General features: G+C 36.5%; 1 protein-coding gene across 7 annotated transcripts in view; it reads right to left on the minus strand.

Annotated features, from left to right (window-relative positions):
• Window positions 1-23,927, minus strand: part of HECW2 (HECT, C2 and WW domain containing E3 ubiquitin protein ligase 2) — a 336,178-nt gene that overhangs the window by 39,684 nt on the left and 272,567 nt on the right. For all 7 annotated transcript variants that reach the window (XM_019741310.3, XM_019741308.3, XM_074339576.2 and 4 more), the window contains 2 exons: window positions 12,001-12,084; window positions 8,262-8,371 (listed from right to left, as the gene is read on the minus strand). In XM_019741310.3, the coding sequence (XP_019596869.3) occupies window positions 8,262-8,371; window positions 12,001-12,084 (194 nt within the window). The remainder of the gene's footprint in view (window positions 1-8,261; window positions 8,372-12,000; window positions 12,085-23,927) is intronic.

Here is a 23,927-nt window from a genome sequence, read left to right on the forward strand (position 1 = left end):
GTGCATTACACACCATGCAAGCACGTTAAACATTTCTCTACTGAATAAATCAACTAAACGACTATTATTGTTAGTAGTGTTAAGTTCAGCAACAGGTTCTCAGAATGAATATGGGGGTGAGGGGCTCCTGGAGGTGATATCTGGGTTAAAGAGAGAAATAAAATATATCAAACAATTCGAGAATAATTAAGTCTTAAACTAGACTGTACACCAACTATAAAGCAGAGAGGACAAAACCATAGCCCTGGGGCTCGACTCAGACCTATTGATCTATTTTGTTTGCCATACAATCATTTTTCAAAGATTTTATATTAACTTTCAACATATAAAAATGAGATTTCAAGTAAAAAAAAAATTCAGATTTTTTTTTAACGTGATTTGGGAGCGCTTGTCACTACTGGCTTGCATTTTCCCAGGGCCGCTGCGGGCAGCTGCTCCAGTAAACGAAGCATGTGCTCTCCCCATTGTGCCACAGCCACCAATGACACTGCCGGCCTGGCCGGCCTTGGTAATTGCATTTGAGATCAGTGTTATAGCAAAGTGATAGTAAATGAGAATAAGCACAGATCAAAATGGAAAAGACCTTAGGAAGGAGGCTTTATTGGAACCAGGCCTTGTAAACAGGAGAATCTATATTCTACACTGGGCAGGGCAGCAACCGCTAAATCAGCTTCGCATGCAAGTTCGGAAGACACTGAAGGAACCCGGCTAACGTAGAGTAGAGGGGCGTGCTGGGGAGTAAGCAGGAAATTAAATCGGGCAGAAGATTGGAGCCAAATTATGAGAGGAATTTTTAAAAACCTAGCTGAGGAGATTGGGCATAACGCAGCGAGCAGTGGGAAGCCCTCATAGGTTCTTAAGTGAGAAAATAACATACAAATGGTGTTTTATTTAAGAAATGCTTTTCAGAGTGTGCTGAGCAGACTAGGCGTGGGAAGAAGGAACGACTGGAGGGTGGAGGCCCAGTGAGGAGTAGTTGCAGCAATGGAAGCCTGAGGGGTGAGCAACAGGCTGCAGTGTGGTGACTCAGAGAAACATGCACTGTGAATAAGAATTGGCAACAGTAGGAAGTAAAGAAGAGAAACAGGGAGCTCTAGTGGCACTGTAGTTTTCAAAACAGTAACAATAGCTATCACTTGGGACCATGCACCTTACACAGAGGATTCTGGGGAATCCTCACAAGGCGGTGAAGCAGGCATTAGTGTTCTTCCCACCACCACCACTTTGTAAGTCCGGACACTGAAATCATATGCCAGAGAATGCGAGGTTTGGGATCTGAGTCAGGTCCATTGGACACTAAAATCCACGTGGGAGATGATGCTGGTGGACAAGGGCAAGTGAAACTTTATACATATGGAGCTGGGATGACAGCTGTTCAGGTGGGTATACTCTATAGGCAGTTGACAAATACAGTACTGGAGTTAGGGTGAGAGATCAGGGACACACTTGTGAATGAAATGAGTTAGTGTATGGATGGCACTTTGTGCAGTGCCATTGCATAAAAAGCCCTACCTGTGTTAGCTATTATTGTTAATATCTGCATAGAGGTGAATACTAAAGACATGGGGAAATGTGTTGGGGTTTTATGAATGGATTTTAATAAACTGGCTATTGATCAATAATACGTCTAGAGGTTTGTTTGCATAGTTATGAATCTTTTCCCCAAAAAGCTAGGAGCTATGTCCTAAAGGAAACAAACTTGACCTTAAAATGTCTGGGATACAGAAGAGACTCCTAGGCAGTGGTCCTCAATCTTGACTGCACTTAGGAAGCTTTGAAAAATCTCAATGTTCAGACCCCACCCAGGACACATTACATCAGAATCTGTGGGGGTGGGACCCAGGCATAAATGTTTTATACAGCTCTCCAGATGACTCCAAAGGTGTAATCAAGGATGGAGAACCATTATCCCAAGGTCAAATGTAACCAATGAAACACATGGGCAGCCTCCAGGGACCAATACAGGGGCAATGCTTCCTGGGTACTATTTGAAAGGCCTCTTAGCAGCGTAATCTCTGCAAGCACGAGGCTGCTCTCTCGAATGGCTGAGGGACAGAGGTGAGTCACAAGTCCACTCAGGGGTGGCAGAATACAGCTGTCAGTGTTGCAGAGTAGTAAACCTGGAGAGCTCAGAAAGCAGCCCCAATTAATCAGTTTTTATGAGCAAGATCATTGACAGGGAAGAGGGAAAAGAAGAATAAAGGACTCAATGAAAATCTTTCAGGACAGGACTCAAAAGAAACATGACTCTTTAAGAATTCAATACTTAAAAAAAAACACAGCATATATTATACTATTGCTGTATAATCTGAGATGCTTAAAAGGATGTGGGAAATGCCATAATGCATTCCATCAATAGCAATACAGACACTTAATAAAAATTAGCTTTGACTCCATTTACGCTCTAGGTAAAGTGATTCAATTACAGAGACTCTGGGGACAGACATTGTTAAATGCAAAAATTCTTTTGCTAATAGCTCTATTATGAAAAAATCATTTACACATTACTTCATGGTTTAAAAATTACAGTAAATTATGCTGCTGGCCCTTGTCAAATTCTTAATGCAAGTCGGGTTCAACTGCCAAGAAATTCCAGGGAAGGAACAGTGTTACATCCACGTTGGAAATCAAAAATGATCTTGGAAGACTGAGTTAATAGAACTGTATAGGAACCATAACTGCCAAGTGAAGTTCTAGGATATAATACTCCTACAGACAGAGTAATTTTTATGGTCTTTATAGTCTTAAACAAGGAAGTCAGATACAAAAAGTTCAGTGTTACATTTAGGAAGTGATCAAATGAAGGGCTGACTTCATGGATGGTCAGCATTATGTTAACTATTTGCAGGAAAAAGTTTCAGTAACAGATATTAGGTTCTTTTTTTTTTTTTTTCTGTATATTGCTAGACAGACCTAAAGTACTTCCATACAGTGTTACACTGTTTTTATTTACTGTTACAAAGCTGCATAATCATAATCATATGCAAACTACAAAAATTCTACCTGACGAAATACTTAGGGTAGTACTAGAAAAATCTTGGCATCAAGCTTCTAAAAAGCCTGGGTTCTTCTGATTCTGGATGTGCCACCAGGAACCCAGACTGCACAGAGGAGAAGCTCTCAGTCTGCGTTGGCGGGGGGTGGAGCTGGGCCTCATCCAGCATAACTGCAGGCCTCTGTATAGAGACAGCTCAGAAACCCACTTCTTTACTGGTCCACTTTCTAAAACAAATCTCTGTGCCTTCTTTTTTTTTTTTTTTTGTACAATTCTTTATTCGTATGAGAACAAACTATCAAGCACTATAATAATTTCTGGAATATTCCATCTTCCGGAATACAGTTCAACAGTGGAAATTTCAGGGGAAAAACACCTCTAAAGTAGCTGGCACACAGCACAAGCACTGAAGTCTTCACATTTTTGCTGTATTCCCTAAGAATAGTAAAAGGCCCTCAGGTCATTGTTTTGAGCTTGCTTATGTTTCATTTACATACCATTTACTTAAAAAAACCCGACTTGATAGTCTGATTTCTCAGACCATGGCAAATTAGAAGCTATGTATTAAAAGGGGAAAGCTGCTGAGCATGGCAGTGGCAATCGTCCTCTGACAGCATTGGGGGGCTGGGGGGGGGGCAAAAGAGACTAACAACAACAGAAAAAACAAAAACCAACACACCTCTCTCTCCTGACAGAGACAGTACTTGGCTTTCCTTTGGTCTCTGGAATCACAACCCCTGATCCCCACCCACCCAGGGAGCATCCTTCATTTGTACCGTTTGGTTCTTGGATTATCTCTGCCGGGCTGAGCAAAGAAAGAGAAGGGATAGAACACTGTTTCTAAAAGCAAGTATAGGGCTACTTCAGGGCCTGGGGGAAAGGTGGGGGAAGGGAGAGGGAGGAAAGGAAGGGAGAAGAAAGGAGGGAGAGGAACAGAGGATGTTTGTGAAAAGAACAGGAGATTAAGCCAACAGCAGCTAAGATGCTAGGACTGTGGAAAGAGAGAGGAAAAGAGGATGCTTAAGGAGAAGCACTGTGTGTTGGGAAAAATAATTCCCTCTCCTATCTCATGCCCTCATGACAACCTTCAATAAAGACCCATGTGGCTTTTCAGTGTCCTCTGGTCTGTTTTACTTCTGTTTCAGTGTGACCTGGTGCTGATTCCAGCTTCCAGATAATCCAGTTCTAGTCAAGAAACAACAGCTCTCTCTGTACGGTGATTCCCTCAAATCATGAAATATCCTCAATGCACTTAGTTACATGCAAAATTCACATAAGTGAGCACATCTCCAACAATATTAGATAAATTTGGTGCTATTGCATTGAAAATTCCTAGAAATGTGCAGCTACAAAAGGTGTTTAAATAAACTTCTGGGTCCCACATTTGCCATAATAAACCATATGGTGTTTGGAAAGATCTTTCACTGCTGGCATAGCTAAGGTCGGGATTGGCATAATAACGGTCCTAGCAAAGCAAACATTCACATTCCAAAATTTTGACAAATTTTAGGTGAGCACTCTAACAGCTGCAAAAAGCAGTGAGTCAAAGTTTCCACAGCTCCTGTCTCTTCTGTACTTGAAAAGACATGTAAATGTGCTTGGAATGAGGAAAAGTGTGTAAAGTTAACCAGGTTCTTAGGCGTTCTGAAAGAAGATCATGAAAATTTATTATTGTCGTAATTTTCAAAATATTATTCCCACACCACTAAAAGGGATGAAACTCTAGTCACAAGGAGGGTCTGACAACTTTAAAAAATCTGTTTAAAGTGTTTTCACAAAAACTTTAGGGATACAGGACAGTCTAGTTTACTCTAAGAAACAGAAGATTGCTCTAGCATTCAGAGTGGCTAGTTAGTCCTGCCCTTGTCTCATGTGGAATTAGTTAGAGTACTGCCACCGATAACAGGCAGTACACCCCAATTTCAAGATCAAAAAAGGCCCACTGAAACAGAGTAGGCCAAAAATATGGAGATGATTCTTCCTGAAAATTAAAACCACCACAAACACTGTTAGCAATTTAGATCTAGTTGGGCTCTACATGTTTTTGGGAAATGTTTAACTCTAAATCTGCTTCCAGAGTGCATTTTATTACCACTGGGGTTAGTCATGGCCATTTGCGAGGCTAAATTAAAAGAAGTCACCTCGTCACCATTTAGAATGTTCAGCCAGTCCCAAGAGCACATGCCTCAGTGGGGCTCGGAAGGGACAGAATCTGATGATCTACCTTTTCCTCGGGGAGGATGGGCCAGAGAAAAGGCCTGAAAATGAGAGCCTTGGTTGGAATAAGCAATAATCCACACAGCTTCATTTCTTTAACCTTAAAGCATCCGGTAAAGGGACAACCCATTTAAACTTCATCATAGGTCCCAGCTAAGATAAAGACCAGTCAGAATGATTGACTATCTAGGCAGCCAGCTCTGCAAATCAGGAAGAAATGGATTCATATATTCCAGTTATTAGTGATTCAAATATTGACAAACTATATTTTTCAGAATCCAATTTCCAAAAAGGAAGAAAAAGGAATAAATTAACATTTACTAGATGCTGGTGATGGTGTTCTCCAGCGAGGTGTTCTCCAAAATAATCATGGGGGTGATTACTATTATTCTCATTTTATAGAAAAAGAAATTCAAGCTCAGGGGAGGAAGTAAATTGCCCAAAGTCACACACAGTTGATAACGACTAAGAAGGCCAGCTGTGAATTGTATCAATTTCCCTCTATATCTTTAAACTTACCTGTAGTGTCATATACTTAGTTCTCGTCATCCTGTATCATTAAAATAGGTGTCCCTACTTTGTTCCAAAGCTGACCTGTGTTTTGCCTCCAGTGTCCTGTCTTCCTATGGGCCTGCGCTTGTGCTGACAGCTGTTTTGCCCCATTCAAGGAACCACTTTCCTTCCACCCATATCGTTTGACCTCTGCACACATACATGCTCAACTTCCCTATCCTAAAATCCCTTCCTTAACTCTTCTCTTTCTAAGTACTGCCTTATTTTTCTTTCCTGTCATACTTCATGAAAAGAATACTTTTGTTCTTTTCATCGTGTGAAAAAATATATATACTCCTGGCTTCGAAACCCTGTATCCTTCTATAACTGGTTCCATCCCAGTTGATGACCTATTGCTTCATGGAAACTGCTTTGGCAAAGGCCATATCTAACTTCATGATTTTCAAATTTAGTGGCCTCTTCTCAGGCTTCATCCTTCTTGAATCCTTTGAAAATTGGCCCCGTTACCCACTCCCTCCTCCTTGAAACTTGGCTTCCCTGAACAGACTTTCCTAATTCTCTTCCAAAATCCACTGGCTCTCTTTCTTTCACTTACTCCTCTGTCTCAGCCCATCCCTTCCATATTGGAGCTCCTCATGTCACCATCCTCTATTTTCTCTTTTTTCCATAGGCTTGTCCTCTCTAATTCCTCTAATCTATACTCTGGGCCTCAACTGCTACCAGCATACCTGTATTCCTAGCCACCAACCTCTCCTGAGCTCCATGACTGTCTTTTCCAGTTGTGTTTTGGTATCTCCAAAGATTCCTCAACAACACATGTCCCAAATCAAACTCATTTTTCCCCTCCCCTAATCTTTTTCCTTTCTTGGTAAATGGTGTTACCATTTGCCTAGTAGTCTAGGTGGTGAGGAACTCAGAATCTGCCTTTCCTGGACTCAGAGTCCTGGTGTGTCTACATCCTACATATCATGTGAATTCCCTTTTCTTCATCACCACTAGGCAGCCCTTTAGCATGCCTCCTGGGTTAAGACAACAGCCTCTCAAGTAGTGTCCCTGACTCATCTCTCATCTTCTAATCCATCCTCTGTACTGCTACCAAACTGATCATGGTCACAAAGGATATTTCTCTGTTTGTAAATTTTCAGTGACTTCACATAGACTACAAAACAAGGCTTCAATGACCAACTAGCTTATCTTTTCAACCTGAGCTTTGAGAACTTGCCTCCACTTGTATCTATCAATTTGCCCTAAACTACTTTCATGCTTCTGCGGCTTAGCTTATGCTACTCATTTACCTTGAATGTCCTTCTTCCTTTGGTGCACCTGTCAACTCCTAGTCATCGTTCTTCAAGGCTCCCCTTCATACCTGTTGTCTTCATCTTTCCCCAAACACCCCACCTCCAGTCTTGAAGGAAGAATTTTTCCCACATTTGTGTTCCCAGACATCTCTACATTATAGGACTAACCACAGAGCTTTACAGAGTCATTTGTTGACTCACTGCCCCACCATGAATCCTTCCTTCAAAGGCAGAGACTGTGCTATTCATCTCTGTGGCACCAGGATTCAGTTCAGTGGTTGGATCAGAGGTGGATGCTCAATAAATCTGTATTAAATGCACAAATTAATAGACTTCTTCCTGTTTGTGGTATTCAAACTGTAGCTTCATTATCATAACAATATGTGAAACATGTATTATATATCAAAGAACATAGAGTAGCTTTTAGTGATACATATGGAGTTTGGATGTCTATTAAAATAGCTTTAAATTCTGATAGCTGTTAAAGAGTGAACAATACATTGCCTAAAACAAAAATAAATAGCTGATGTCTGTCAACATCATGACTACCTTCCTATAAAAAAACTCATTTGCTAAGCTCCATTTTCTACCAATTCATTCATTCATTCATTCATTCATTCATTCATTCATCCATCCATCCATCCATTCACTCACTCTTTCATTCACAACATACCTCTTTCAAAAAGAATTTGAACTTAAGTATTTTAGTTTGTTTCATCTATGAACATGTTCCATCTGCTTATAAGTCTCTATCTTCCTATCTAACACAGTTAGTTATTACTGCAGGGAAAAATTATCCAAGTCCATTAAACTGACTAATTTCAATTCTATATTATTTCTTGAAAGTAAAGATTTATTTTTATTATTCATTGAATCAGTCTCCTAACTAGAACTTTTTAAATCCAACAAGCTCACATAGTATTTTGTACCCTACTATTTTCCAGGGTATATTGGGCGCTACATAACATGCTTGTAATGAAAAGTAAATTCTGTATCTGAGTATATCACACTGCTCACCTTTATGCTCCTATTCTAGAAAGCCATTATCTTCCTCTCAAACTGAATCCCCAATGGAAACAAGCCAGTTTTAAGAGACAAGAAGTGCCACACAATATGTACCTGTGCTAACACTAAAGATGTCCCCAAAGTATTCCTTTACTGTCCTTTAGGAAGAACAGCACATCTGACTACAAGGCTCACTCCTCAGAGAATTCACTGTGAGCTGCAGGTGGACTCACCTGGCGAGTTCTGGGGAGAGGATACAGGGGAGCCACGTGGGGATTGACAGTAGCTGGGGTGGAGTAAGGCATGTGGAGGCACATAAGACATTATCTCTTCTTCAAATAAACTGGGGAAAAACAAGAAACAAAATGCGTACTTTAGCCAACAAGGTGGGGAAAGGCCTTATTTCCACAATGAGTAAGACAGTCCATTCTACCATTCTGACCCATTCTATCCGAGATCCAGACCATCCCAAAGGGAGCACTTGTCCCTTTTTTCCTTCACATAATTCTTGGGACAAACTGGCTAGCTGTTGCAGCTTTTGTGAAACCTATGGTTAGCTACACAGGTAGGTAACCTGTGTTTTCCTACCAACTTTGGACAACGTAATTTCTGTTTTGCTACTTTAATATGTGAGTTTGAGTTTACATGTTTGTTTGAAACAGTACCTGGGTTTTTAAATTTAAGAATAAGATTCAATCAGAACAGAAACATTCATTGAAAACCCATAGTAGATACACAAAGTATGTTTTATATATTCATATACAGCAAGGTCTCAGCCTTCAAACAGCTTAGGATTTAATTGGAGAGTTAAAAGCAAAATAAAACAAAACACTTCCTAAATAATTACAACTGCTAAATAATTAGCTCCCTCATTTACTGTAGTTTTTTATGTTTTTCAAATGTGAGGGTTTTGATGTTAGATTATTCAACCTAGGGTCTTCTTTCTCCTCTATATTGAAATTTCTGTTTCTGATAGTCTTCTAAAAGATAGTAAGTAGGTATCCGATATCTTGGAATCCCATAATATCATAAATATTATAATAGAGAAAAGTAATATTGATTGCACTAAGCTCAAATATGCAAACATTTAACAAATCAGAATTAAAACAACAATATGAGTTTTTAAACAAAGAGGTGGAAGCAGGTTTTCTTCAAACTTGGAGAAATCTAGAAACCTATTACTTGTTTTCCGAAAAGATTCAGAAAAAGTGGCAACAGTTTAAGCTTGTAGAGATTTAAGGCAAGGACACCCAAGGGCTAGCGCACTGGTTCTCAACTGAGGTAATTCTGCCCTTCTCCTTTGGCATCTAGTGGGTAGAGGTCAAGATGCTGATAAACACCTTACAACGCACAGAATAGTTCCTTGAAACAAAGATGTATCCAGCCCAAAGTTTCAATACTTTGGAGGCTGAAAAAGCCAGGGTTATAGCAATGCAATAACAATTTTTGATAAGTCTTTCTCTTGTTCTTCATTCACATGCACACATGTCTGCTAGACCATTGTAGCAAAAGCATTTTTAGACATGATATTTTTTAAAGCCATCTTTCCACTTTTAAACGATAAAAGGCAACCGATTTGGAAACAGAAGCGATAAGGAAACATATTTATAATACCAAATTAAGCCCTGAAATACCTTTTTATGTCCTTTACTCCTTTTTCTTTTGAGTTTCTTCCTCTAAATTGATTTAAAGATGGTCTTTATGTATTCATGATATCTTTGTTTTATGTGTTATGAAAATATTCTTCCAGTTTGTTACCTTTCTTTATGGCTTTAGATGTGACATCTTTCATTATGTAAATTTGAAAATTCAAATGTAGTCAAATTTATGAATCATTTCCTATATGAGCTCTGACAGAGGTACATTTTTTACGAGTTGAGTTAGTGAAAGAATATATGAAATAGAGTAATCAATAATAAATGCAAAAAGATTATTTAAAATTTCTTCAGTTTTATAATAGCTGTATTGGAAAACATCCTTACATGAGTTTATTTTGAATTGAATCATTTCCTAGTGCTATATCATTAATACATTTCAGCTTGCTGATAATCAAGTCCATTGTACCAGGAGTGATTTTCTTTTTTAAGAAATAGGCAAAGTTTAAAAACACACAAAGTCTTCCCTTATGTATGCAACAAGTCCATTGCTTGAGTTTATAGTCACTGATTCAAATGACTCAAATCCAAAGTAAAATAAAAAATAAAGAACTGAGGATATCCCTAAAGGTTACAATAATCATTAAATATTATTTGTTAAGCATACACATATAATACATTGTCACCATGTACAATTATTAAAATAAATACATTTGATCATCCAAACAAAATAAGTTTAGAATTGAATAAAATCATTTATAATAATTACAGAACTATTATATACAAGTGAATTTCTCATGATTCTTCAAAGGCCCATCAACTTCAGAGAACAGGTTTATTTTCCCAAATGGGAGAAAATGTAGCCTTGCTCCATCTATCTATCTATCTATCTATCTATCTATCTATCTATCTGTCTGTCTGTCTGTCTGTCTGTCTGTCTGTCTATCTATCTATCTTTCTATATCAGTTTTCAAATATTTTAAAATTCTATTTCATAACACACAGAAACTCATGCAAACTGTGATGTTTACCAAGTACAAATATTCTAAGCTATAGTGAACTTAAAATATTTAGGACAATACCGTTTAAAGATTATTGAACTACGGATAGGTGAATGATAATCATGATTTCTGTTTTATAATCAGTTTTTATTTTTACTAACACCAAAGCAGAACAATAATTTAATTTAAGTGAAAAAACTTACATTTCCAGAATGAAGCAAAAGAGTTATATCTTAGCCAGAATTTTGTAACAAAACTTACTATTTTACACCAATCAAACTATGGTAGAAACATCATACTCCATATTAACTAACCAAAAGTCTTCCTGACCATCTAGCATACTATATCCTGTTTCCAGAACTAGCGCAGTACACCATAGTCAAGGGTCACCCGCTAGACTGAGAAGTAACCCCTCCAATAGGTCTTGTTCAAAATCAAGTAAAGCGAAGTCTCTATGGAAAGTGATCATATGCCTTATGAATTATACTCCAACTATCCAGTAAAGGAAAATAATTTTTTAGCTTTAGTTTTACAAATATGACAACTATCAAGTAGGCAGTTAGAAATGGTTAGGGTCACGATCATTATAAATAACATGAATGAGATTGTTAGCACTTTGGGATAAATAAAATATTGCCTGATACTGGCTCAGCATGACTTTCCCTTTAATTCTATGGAGGTTTCAGTGGTGAGTGTCCCAACCATGGGGTAGAGCAAAACCTTATTTTACTCTGACCTCCTACATTTAAAGGATAATATTTAAAATGAAAAAGGCTTTTGAAAACTTATTGTTTTCCCTTCTGAACTACTCTAAAATTTAAAAACCAAAGCTGTTCTAAGCATCAGGAAAGAAAATACAATTGGTCAGTTTTATGAAGGGCTATCAAATTGGCAGTGAATACCAGTGACCAAATTTCAACTTGATCGGATTTCCCAAACCTAAACTCTCAAAACCATAAAGTAAACAAATAGCATTGAATCAGCAAAAGGGAACAAAGCACATTTTGAGGAAAAAAAATGAAAGAAAATATAAACATGACCTCTTCTACTCTGAAGGGGTAAGCTGTGTATATCCTTCTGTTCCATTATGGAACATTCCATTCATTGGCCTCTACAAACCTTTCCTTTCCCCAATACCACCTCCTTTACCAGCAGGGTAAAAACAAAATCAGACACCTCAGTAATAAGAAGTCTAATTTGAAACGAGTTATCACTAAACCAGCATGCACATCTTCAACATGAGTAGCCCACAAGTCTTCAAGAATAAAGGAGACCTATTTTAGGCTACCAATATTAGGCTACCATATTATTTTCTAAAATGCTCCACAATCTCTGATAACAGGAGACTTTCTACTTCAAGAACTAGTGTTACATACCTCAGCAACATAACAAGGTCTGCATCACTTGAAAGACGCACCAATCCTGGGGTCCCTTCAGTTCGGATAAATTGGATCTTCTCCCTATTCAAGCAAAGAAACAGCTCACAATGTATGTGGTAGATTTTGGGGATATAATGCAGTGCTTTAGGCACCATTTTAAAAAATAATCACAATATTTTTTGGATACCTATTACGTGGCAGCTACCGTGTGACACCCTAGGAATACACATTTGAGACAGACATGGTCCTTTGAGTATCAATATCACCCAGTCTTAATGCTGGGGAAAGATTCTTTTCTTGCTTTCATCATTTTGCTGCCCGAGTACTACTATAGGTAGTCATAGCATCCAAACAATAAAATGCAGTCTCTGTTTTGTGTTAAGGCCTGTGATGGGCTTGAATCTAAGCAACAGTCTAGACCATTCAGGCTGATTCTGTTATTCCAAAAAGTGAGTGTGTAGGGACACTCATCTATTTCCTGAGGGTTTACCTCTAAATTATTTATGTGTTACGAGCACATTCTTACTTGGAAGCAGATAGTATCTATGCATTATATATTCAATATAAAAGCATACGGCTCTTTCAAATGAATGAAAATCTTAAACACTTTCAGTTACTACAGTTGGTAAAACAGATTGTGTGTATATCTGTGTAAATGAATATATACTTATACAAACACATATCAGACTCAACAATGGGAGATATTTCTACCATTATTTTATTATAGCTATATGTGATAACACCAGGTGTTTTTTTTTTTGTTTGATGAGCCATGTCACTATTTTTATTCTTCATATGAATACAATTTTAATAAAATTCTAATTGTTTCCCCTCATTTTACATCATGCTATTTTTAAAGTACCCTATATTAATGTATATGAAATGAGGAAAAAAATAAGAACGTAAACTATGTACTGAAAGCATTACATTTGATTACACTATAGGGGTCAACACAAGTATGCACTTTTAAGTGCTAATGACAATATATTTGGATTCCTGTATACTATAAAATAGCAATCTCTGATATAAGTATTTATTTAGATTTAGTTCTTATCTAGAGAGCATTTTTTTGTTTAACGTTTTCATAAAGTTCGACTGCATTTTATATTTCCAAATTCTCTTCTAAATTGCTTACAGGCTTGAAGGCAATGAGGTGGAAGGCAAGGTTTATTGTTGCGATGAGAAATTCCCCCAATGCACAGAAAAGTCACACAGCTCACTTTGCTCTCAGCCACACAGTTTGCGAGCAGTGATAAACGAACTTCAGTTCTCAGCTGCTTCTGGCTAAATCCATTTTACACAATATGTTAGCCGATGAAGCAACTAATCTTTGGTACAATCAATTTTTTTTTTTTTTCTGTTTTTCATTGCCAGTATATGTGTGTGTGTGTGTGTGTGTGTGTGTGTGTGTGTGTGTGTGTGTGTGTGTAGAAAATGAATGGCAGACATGTATGTAAAGGAATTGTTCAGACGAGACAGGCCAGCCTCTCTGCTTAGTCATTTCAGTTTGAAGGCTGGAACCAAGCAGAACATTTCCCCCGCAAGCGTTACAATCACATGTTTGAAGCACATGACGAAAACCAAGGCTCATTATCTGGTGATTGACTTTTTGATAAGAGATATAAAGGTTGTTTTAAAAAACTAACTTAAAGAAAAGTTATCTTGGAAAGAAAAGGGAACAATAACCAAAAATATACTCTTATAAGGGTGGGTAACAATATGCTTTGATCTTGAAGAATCTATCTCGAACAGATAGACTGTTTACACCCTTAGTCTATCATCACAATGAATCAACAAAGAGCAAAACCAGAAAACCAACAGGCTGAGTGCCCTTCTCTACTTCTTCAACTGGAGCTAGACGGGGTGGGGGCGGGGTGGTGGTGGAGTGATGATACCATGCTCTGGACTGTGGCTTCTAAGTTTCCTGTGAATAAAGAAGAGCTCATACTTTCCTGAGTCACAAGAATGACAGGCTGAGGAAAGGAAAGGGAAAGACACTAGAGGAAATATGCCTATTGGGAAATTTGTCATCACTTTCCAGATATTAACACTTACACAGTGAAGGCAACTAATCTGATTCTTCAGGCAAGAACATACCAGAGGCAGGCTGGCACTAGTTTTCTGCCAGGACAGCTAATTTATCACAATGACAAGCTATGGGTCATATGCTTCCAGGAACAAGACACTGGAGTATGTCATCTGATGTACATCATACCACTAAGTACTTTCTCATACTAAAATTCATTCATTCTTTCAGCAAACATTTTCTGAGTGCCTACTATGTGCTAGGCATGGTATCACATACTGGGAAGCCAACAGATGGTAAAACACGATCCATTTTTCAAAGAATTAATGGTGCAGTGGAAGAGAGAAAGTCAGTGGACTTTAGATAAAAATATTTAAATTGTTCCATTCATTTAGCTGAATTCTGTTTAGGCTTTCTACCCACTCCTATTCTACAAAGCCCTCCCTAAAGTCTTTTCATGTAGAAACAAAGAAGGCTTTAGTCATTAGAACAGATCAAGGCTGAGGACGAGACAGAAGTTAGCAGATATACCCAGAAATGTCATCAGTCTTTTCTGAGAAATGAAAAAACAACCCCCACCCCCCAAAAAAAAAAAAAAAAAATTGGGGGGGAACTACTTCTTGGTTATCAGGTATTTGCCCAATAACCTATAGACCAATATTTCTCAAACTGGTGTCCCTGTGTACTAGAAATCTACAGACATAATCTCGAGTCCTGGGAGAATTAAAAAATTTTGTGTTTTCACTTTGATGATCAAAATTGCTAATACTGAGGTAGGCATATTTTGGATAATCTGGATGACATTTGTGATTGAATATTGCCATGGGACTTTGGCTACCATGTTTGCATTTACAAGACAGTGGTGCCAAGTGATCAGAGATAAATTTTCAAAGTGTAGTTACCTGGCCCTAAGTCATCTCAGGGCCTTGATGTTAAATATAATAGCAACAGTCCTTATCTGCCACTCACAATTCTCTGACCAATCAAAAACACAAAACTTTTATTTTGCAGTACTATTTTGCATAATGATAATGATGAAATGAGGATAAATAATGTATATATAAATTACCATGGGCTAAAGGGAAGACAAAATAAATGTACTTAAAAAATAAATTGGGCATTTTTACTAAAGCATAAAAGATTTCATGATTCACTCCAAGAACAAAAGTTTTACAATAGTTTACAAATAGAAAATTTGGCAGTAGAATCATCAGGATACACTCAATGATATATTTTTTCTTCAGCATTGTATTTGGGGGTGTATTATTCAATAAACTTCATTAATAAAACAATGAATCAGTAGATTAAAAATAAGCTATTTGTTAAGAAGGAAACATTATGACCATGATAATGCCACAGATGCACATCATGACCATTGATGCAAAATCAAAACAATCAAATCAAACACAAGTGAAACAAAAAGCACAAATGTATCTTTCCACTGACAATGGTCTCAACACTGGTGAGATGGCTTCTGAGAAACAAAATCTCACATTAATACCATTAATGCAAATGTTATTTTTTTTTGTTTTTACTTAATTTATATGTCTTTTGGTTTTATAGTTTATAAAAGCTGTAAAGATAAGAAGTTTATGCATATTTATATTTGCACACATTTATGTTTCATTAAAATAAAAGTGGTTAAAATAAACATTGTAGATCTGTAATACTTCTTTTCCTTTTAGAATGTAAAACAGATTTGGGTCCTAACAAATTTCCATGAGTTCACTCAGTATCTGAAATAAACATAACAAGTTTGAGAAATAGTATTAAAAATATTGTTAAAGATATCTGACTTATTATAAATTCATAGAGTTAGAAGGAATCTGTGGCAGTTCTCTAATTTCTTTTTTTACTGCCTTCACCTTAATGAAGAAATTCTATTCAACCTTAGTGGCTTATAATGAATATTAAGGTTATATTCAAACAGCATTGTATCATTTGACCCTCTCTGCATGGGTATGTTTCTTGCTCTGTGCCCTTTAGAGTACATTCTAGCACTTCCTCCATTGGACCTTCTCACAGGGTCACTCAGTTACAACTTAACTTCCTCTTGAAACATGAGTTTGAGGGCAAAGCCCTTCCTTCCTCCTTTACCTTTGTGTTCCCCAAGTACCTCCCACCATGCTGTGGACACAAGGAGTGCTCAGTAAAACACAAACCAGGCACTGGATCAGTTAATGCCAAACTAACAGATTTGGTTCCAGCATATTTCCCCGAGTCCACTCAGGGTTTGGAATAAATTATCTTGCTATAAATTTTTTGTTGTGGCAGAGAAAAAGAGAATCCAAAAGCTGATGTCAGATTATTAACTAAAACAGAACCCACTGAGGGAAGTTCAAAGACGTAAAGAGGCAATCCTCTTAATAAGAAAACTTACAACTGTTTAACAAGAATGCTAAACTATATAGTGACAACCTTAGGAAAAAGTTGCTGGCTACTGCTGTCTCTCAGATGCCCGTAATATTTAGATTTCTGTAACCACTTCCTCCAGGGCACAGAACCCCAGAAGATAAACTCTAGCAGAAGATCATTTGAGGACAATGAACATAGTCTCAAGACCGGAATTCCCACACAAAATACTCTCATCGAAACCAACCAATATTTTGGTAAAGTTAAAGAAGGGCACGTGATCAAAAACAATCAGAAGCAGCAATGCTTCTAAACCACAAACTCTCTGGATTGCAGACTCTGCTCACACATGGTTCCTGCAGACACAGTTCAGTAACACCTTCAAAAATACATGTTTTTAAAAACTGCTGAGGGCAATTTTAGAGAAATCCCCATGACTTCTCTAATGGTAAATGTCAAGGAAAGAAAATTAGCATTGATCAGTCACACTTTTTATTGCAGTCACAGCGTATGAACTGACTTGAAGGATAGAGGCAAGCAGTAAAGAGATCAACTTTTCTTTCTACTTCCCATTTATATAAGCTAGATTTGAAAATATAACTCCATTATGGTCACATGATTCTTATGAAAACACAGAAATGACATTAATTAGCCATATGTTTCAGGGCAAAAATTTGTTATAAATGGATACAAATCAGTTCCTTGACAAGGATTTACAGAGTTATTTAACTCTCTTCTGGTCTCCTCATTTTGAAATAAGCATAGTTATAGTGCCTGCCTCAAAGGTTGTGGGAAGAATTAAATGAACCAATGCAAATAAAATACTAAACATAGAACGTATTACATAATAGTGCACAATAATTTTTAGCTATTGAGTATATTATTAGATAGGCCTTATAATTATTTCTTCCTTTTTCAACAGACAGTATAATTTTTGAAAACAGAGCCAAACTAGATGCCTTGTGGCTGACTCTTTATTCTGTTTCTGTTGTTAGCAAGTTGTTTTAATCATGCTGTTTACCTTGGTTAATTCCACAAATATTTATTGAATACTTCTATGATATGCAGTAGATAAGATACTGGCCTCTCTATAAAACTGAAATAATGCTGTGAGTACCAATGAGATAACACATATGAAGGCTGTACATTTCTCATAATTAAATAGATAATGGGAAACGTTATTCTCAATAGAAGCAAAATTCTATATAAAGTAAAACCATTTTTACTCTAAATAGTAACCACTGTATTCTAAAAAAAGGAGTTATTACACACAAAAGAATCTGGTTACAAGACACCTTACCTAAAGCATTCTCACAGCCTGAACCCTAAGCCCACCATTATTCTAAGGAGTTAATACCTAGGGTATACTAGAATATGTAACTAGAGGATTTTATTTTCTTTTGAATTATAATATTTTATCATGCATTCGTTAACAGGTGTTTTAACTGAAAATACGTTCAGGAATTGAAACTAAGTAGTAACTTATTCAATGGGATGTAATAATAGTATCCATTTGTATGTAGGATACTATGTATGAAACAAGGAGGTTTTAATTTTATCTGTTAATTTTTCTAAAGACAGTTTCCATGACTATTTAAATCCATTGAGAGACAAAAAAGAAAAAAAATACACACTATTAACATAGAAGGGACGCATATTTTGTTTGCTTTGTAAGAAATGCTTCTGATTTACTAACTTAGCTATGGTGTATATCTAAATACTATATACGTAAAAACAGATTTCATTAAAAACCATTTTGTGCTATCATTAATGATAATGCATTGTTTTCTATGATTTTAGAATGGCTCATTATTCCTTTGGGTTTGGGGAAAGCATTGAGGCTTGATTCTGTACTGATATTTTAATTTAGTCCACACTGTTTTCTTGATAAATGCAGCAGGATATAGCAAAAATCAATAGTGAACATATATACCTAAAACATGGTTATTCATTGTGCTAGAAAATGGTTTGGAAACCCTGACTGAATTATTTGTTAGCAAAAAAACGCAATACTTTGGAGAAATGTTCAGTGGATGAACATGCTTTTAATGTGGGAGATCTTCCAAAGTTACATCAAAGAACTATAATGATGAAAAAACAACTTAACAAATACCTGGGTGTGATACTTTAAAAGAATCTTACCTAATTTTGGCTATGAGACTTCATATTTTGGGCCTTTTTAAATCTTAAGAGACTGTCCAGTTAATAGCTATGAGATTCTATGCATGTAAAATGTGAAAACTAGACATACATGATATGTATGTCAAAAGCCTATATACAACTATGAATTAGCATATCCATTAAAAAAAATTTGTAGCAATTATCCCTTTTACGGAAATCACAGAATAGATGACAGAGTCTAAGAATCTGTGTTCCTTACAGTCCTATGTAGCAAAATCCCAAACTTCTCATTAGATCTACAAGATTAGTTGCTTGTGAAGATATTTTAATACACCTTTGGATGGCTTCTGAAATGTTATCTCAATGGCACTGCCATGGTGTTTTGATCCTCAGTAATTTCTGCTGAACCTTGAGCCAGAAGGCTCTGGTCTCTCTGTGTAGGCATGGAATGGTCATGACTGGTTTCATCGTATACATGTAAAAGAATTTAGAGCAAAGATTTCTGTAGGAAACAACACTAGAAAGCCTTCCTACACAGAAGTTAAGCATGGAACAAGAGATCCTTCCTGCATTTTAACTATATCCACAAAATCACATAGTTCCATTTATACATATGATCAGTCTCAGGGACAGTGATCTTGAGAACAGAGTAAATTTACAGAGAAATTACTTTAAACTGAGTCTTTGTGATACTGTAAGGAAGAATACACTATTAATATACTATGAATTTAAATTTGTTGTATGCTTGCTATTGCTTACATAGTACTAAGTGCTTTAAGTAAATTATTTCATTTAATCTTCAAAAGGACCCTGTGAGTTAGAAATTCCCATTCTCATTTTACAGATGAGGAAACTATGACTTGGAGGTGCTAAATGCTTCATTCAAAACCACTTGACAACTGCAGAGTCAGAATTCAAACTAGGTCTGTCTGACTACAAACCTGAACTCTTAAGATCTATGCATATTCTACAACTTCCTAAGGGTCATTATCAATAGCTGGTCTCCCAGTGAGAGACAGATCAAGATTCTCCAATGATTACCACGATTCCCCAATGATTATTACTATGTGGTGTCAATACATTATTTTAATCAGGTAGTTTTGTTTGTTTGTTTTTAAATTTTATTGGGGAATATTGGGGAACAGGGCCCATCATCTCCAACTAGTTGCCCTTCAATCTAGTTGTGGAGGTAGCAGCTCAGCTCTATGTCCAGTCACTGTTTTCAATCTTTAGTTGCAGGGGGCATAGCCCACCATCCCATGCGGGAATTGAACCTGCAACCCTGTTGTTCAGAGCTCATGCTCTAACCAACTGAGCCATCCGGCCGCCCTAATCAGGTAGTTTTAAAAATTCAATAATTATATCCATGTGAATGGTCCATAGGAAAATAATAGTTCCAATCCAGATTTCCTGTTATCTAAATGTGGTACTACATTTAGACAAGTCTGTCATGTTGGTTCTAGACATCTGAGTGAGCAGTAAACAATTAGGAGAAGTCTATGAGAGAGAGCTAGGCAGGTCTTAACAGGAAATCTCAGAAGGCTCAGCAGAAGTAAATTTATGCTCTTCTGACCAAGTAGCCCAGGTGTTAGCTGAGATTAATATATCCAGCACAACATTAAATGTGGAAAAATTCATTTGCTAGAGAACTGGACAAGAAATAGTTTAGAAATTTTGAACCCTGAGATTTGTTTTATGAAAGCCAGCTTTTGGAAACTTTAATTTTTTTTATTTCTTAAAACTTTGTATTGTTTGAGAATTTCACAATAGCATGTGCTATTTTTAAAATGAAAAAATAAAAAACCCAAAACAACAAAAAGTGAAATTGAGCAATAACAAAATTCCAGGGCTTTTAAAACAGGATGATGGGAAGAAATAGAAGGTTATAGTCTGTGTTTGCTTCTATTCTGGTGCACACTGAGACATGAATACATTTGTCTTTGGTGGTTCAGAATTTGACGTCCAAGTTACTAATTTACTAATGAAAAAAAAAGGAACGGCCCAATTTTTACCAGAATGAAAACAATTATCACAACTTACATCTTCATGACAAGGGAACTTATTTAAGGAGCATTAAGGAGGAATTAATCTGGAGCCCAAAATAATTATCCTTGATGCCTAGGGAAAGCTGGATTAGTAGGGAATAGATTTACTGGCTGGACCTAATAATCACACAAGAGGCGAAATTCTCAACTCTTAATTCAGTTTTATGACACTGAGATCCTTGTTCATAACACAATGCTGGGCTAATACCAATACCAAAAATTTTATTGATTTGTATTCATTACATTCACCTATAAAATACTGTTAAAAAGTTGTGTGTTTTTTAATGAATATATTTGTCTTCCAATAAAGTATAAGAATATTTTATTTCATCTTTTATGTTAATGTCATCGCATACAAAAAGCTTCTTAGTATGATTACTGTTTTTCAATGAGAACCAATAGTAAGTATATAGGAATCCAGTGGGGACACTACCCATTTGATGGTGGTGGACTTTAGGATGTTGACTTTTCTGAGGAAATAAACCTCTTCTGAGATTTAAAAAAAGAGGACAACTTCTGAGAATTCACATTTGCATAACAGATCAGGTTAGCGGGAGCAGTGATTTAAATACAGCAGTGGAAAGCAAAAGCCGTATCCCATTGCACGGAAACCATAGCCATTCTACAGAAAAGAATACACAAGTGGAATGTCAGGAAGAGGAACTATACATGGATACAAACTAAATAAAGTGCATCCTATCCTCTAGTTTAGGAGGAATCATAAGCAAAACAGGAAAAAACATAAAGTAAGGAGGTATACCTATTTGAATTTCCCAAGGGCTAACACTTTCTCCTCATGATGTTGTGGAGAAAATAAGGGATGTTTCTTTTAAGTGGCTGTGCCCCATGGATGAGGAAGAATGCATACAGAGCTACACAGCTATTGGGAACTCTTGCTCAAGATATGAATATAAGGTTCATAGTTCCCTTTGACACACAAGTAGTCTACTCCATGCATAAATCTCTTATCACAAATATCACTGAAACACGAGATTAAAGAACCGCAGCTGGTTCCCCACCCCTGCGTCTGTGGGAATGCTTCTTACAATGCAGTTTTTAACTATATGAAACAGAATGTTCTCTTAGATATAGTACAAACTTCCCCATTATGTTGCTATGATAATAAAAATGCTTAACTACCAAAAACTTCTCAGAAAATAAAAAGTACACTGTGCTACACGCTCTGTGTAAGAGGAACAGCATTATCTCATTGATTTAAGCTCCTGCTTCCTTCTACTTGTCATGACTGCTTATGCTTTTTATGATCAAATTCAGTAAACAATTTTAGAAAGTATAAATGAAAACGTATAAATTAGTTTTGGAATAAGATGGAAACATATTTCAAAACCTAGCAAATAATTTCTTAGCAATTGGTTACCATATGAGATCTACCTTAGAAGAAAGTTTGTGCTTAACTGAGGACCCCGGGAATCATTAAAAAAATAAACATCTTCAGCAGATTAGAGACTTTTAAGAGACTGAAAAGCAGGAAAAAAACAACCAAAAAAAATAAATAAATAAAAGCCAAAAAACAAAACTGGAAGCTACCAATGAGGTGTGCAGCTTTTCCCTCTGTTAGGATCTGTTAAGGTTCTGTCAAGTCATTAAAGAATAATGTTAATGTCAGATGCCTTGTTCAGGTAGATTAAATCATCTGATTTTTCTGAGAGTGGAGATTTGAAGACATGTTAAATTGGTGTAAATAATAATGTGCAGAGCAGAGCAAAAGTGAAACATTTCTTGAGGTTCCGCTTTCTTATTCTTTTTTGTGGGGGGGTGGGGTACTTTCAAGACAGTTATTGACTAGGGGGTGTGTGTTGTGTGTGTTGTGGCTGGAGTTGGTAGAACACACAGTTTTCCTTATTTTGTGATTAGCAAAAAAGGAGGGATTTTGTTTTGTTCATTTTACTTGGTGGCCCAGAATCTCTAAGATCTCTCATTAGACACCTCAGGAGCTCATTTCTGTAGTTTTATTAACTACAAGTTCTTACACAATATTTTCAGTGGACCACAAACTAATGAGTGGAAGCCATAATATACAAATATACAAAATGATAATGTATAATTTTTATATTTTTTTGTGATTTAGAATAGCATTTTTGTCACGTTGGGGAAAGCACTGAGACCTGAGTTAGATGTTAACCACGGTGAAACTGAGATTTCTGTATAAGCAACATTTATAGTGTCATAGTGGAAATTATATGTAACTTTGGCTTTTAGAAACTTTAGAAGGTAATGACAACTTTAAAGATATGAGAGACTGATGGAGGGTGGGGAAGGGTGAAATGGGTGAAGGGGGTCAAAAGGTACAAACTTCCAGTTATCAAATAAATAAGTCATGGGGATGTAATGTACAACATGGTGACTATAGTTAATAATACTGTGGTTGCATATTTGAAATTTGCTAAGAGAGTAGATCTTAAAAGTTCTAACTACAAAAAAATTCTGTACCTGTGCATGGTGATGGATGTTAACTAGACTTACTGTGGTGATCATTTGGCAGTATATACAAATATCAAATCATTATGTTGTACACCTGAAACTAATATAACTTTATATTTCAATTATACCTCAATAAAAAGAAGATATGAGAGACTGAGATCATAAAAAGGATATTTGGTAATTTACTTTCAAATCAACAAATATATATATGTATGTGTGTGCATATATATAAAATACATACACAGAGACACAGACACACACACACACACACACATTCATTCACTATGTGCAAAGTGCTATTCTAGATAGTTGAGCAGTAAGGAGAAATAATGAAGAGTTGACTAACATCCCTATTTGTAAGGAGCTTATAATCTAATTGAAAATAAAACATAAAGACCTGAAAAGTCTAATTAAAACACAGAAGTCATATAACCAAAACAGTACAAAAGACAACTTGATATATTACATAATTATCAAATTAGTGTCTAAACCAGAACTTATTATACCTAGCTGTGCCATTGAAATTATATGGAAAGGTTTTTTAAAAATTAAATGCTCTAGGCCTGCTTTACATGTCTGGGCGGAGCATGGGAGAATAGGGGGTATAAATTCAGAGAAGGGAGCAGAGTTGTGGGAGATGAGACCTGGTATTTTGTATGTTCTAAAACTCCCCAGATGATCCTGAGGAAAACAATTCGAAACAATTAAGTTGAGTAGTATTTGGGAATCACTGTTGTGGGTCAGGATGGGACCCCTGAGCAAATATATTTCTGTTAGGTCTCTAAATGTCAGAGACCTTGACTTAACGTTAGGTCTCTGAATGTTAGGTCTCAGAGACCTTGACTTACAGACAGAGCCATGTCTGCAAGAAAACAACAAAATGTCTGTTGGCCTGCACCTGCAGACAGAGCCAAACTTGCGATAACAGAAAACACTAC

The sequence above is a fragment of the Rhinolophus sinicus genome, chromosome 17 (genome assembly GCF_057876585.1).
Source record: "Rhinolophus sinicus isolate RSI-liver-muscle chromosome 17, RSI-T2T, whole genome shotgun sequence".
NCBI classification, from domain to species: Eukaryota; Metazoa; Chordata; class Mammalia; order Chiroptera; family Rhinolophidae; genus Rhinolophus; species Rhinolophus sinicus.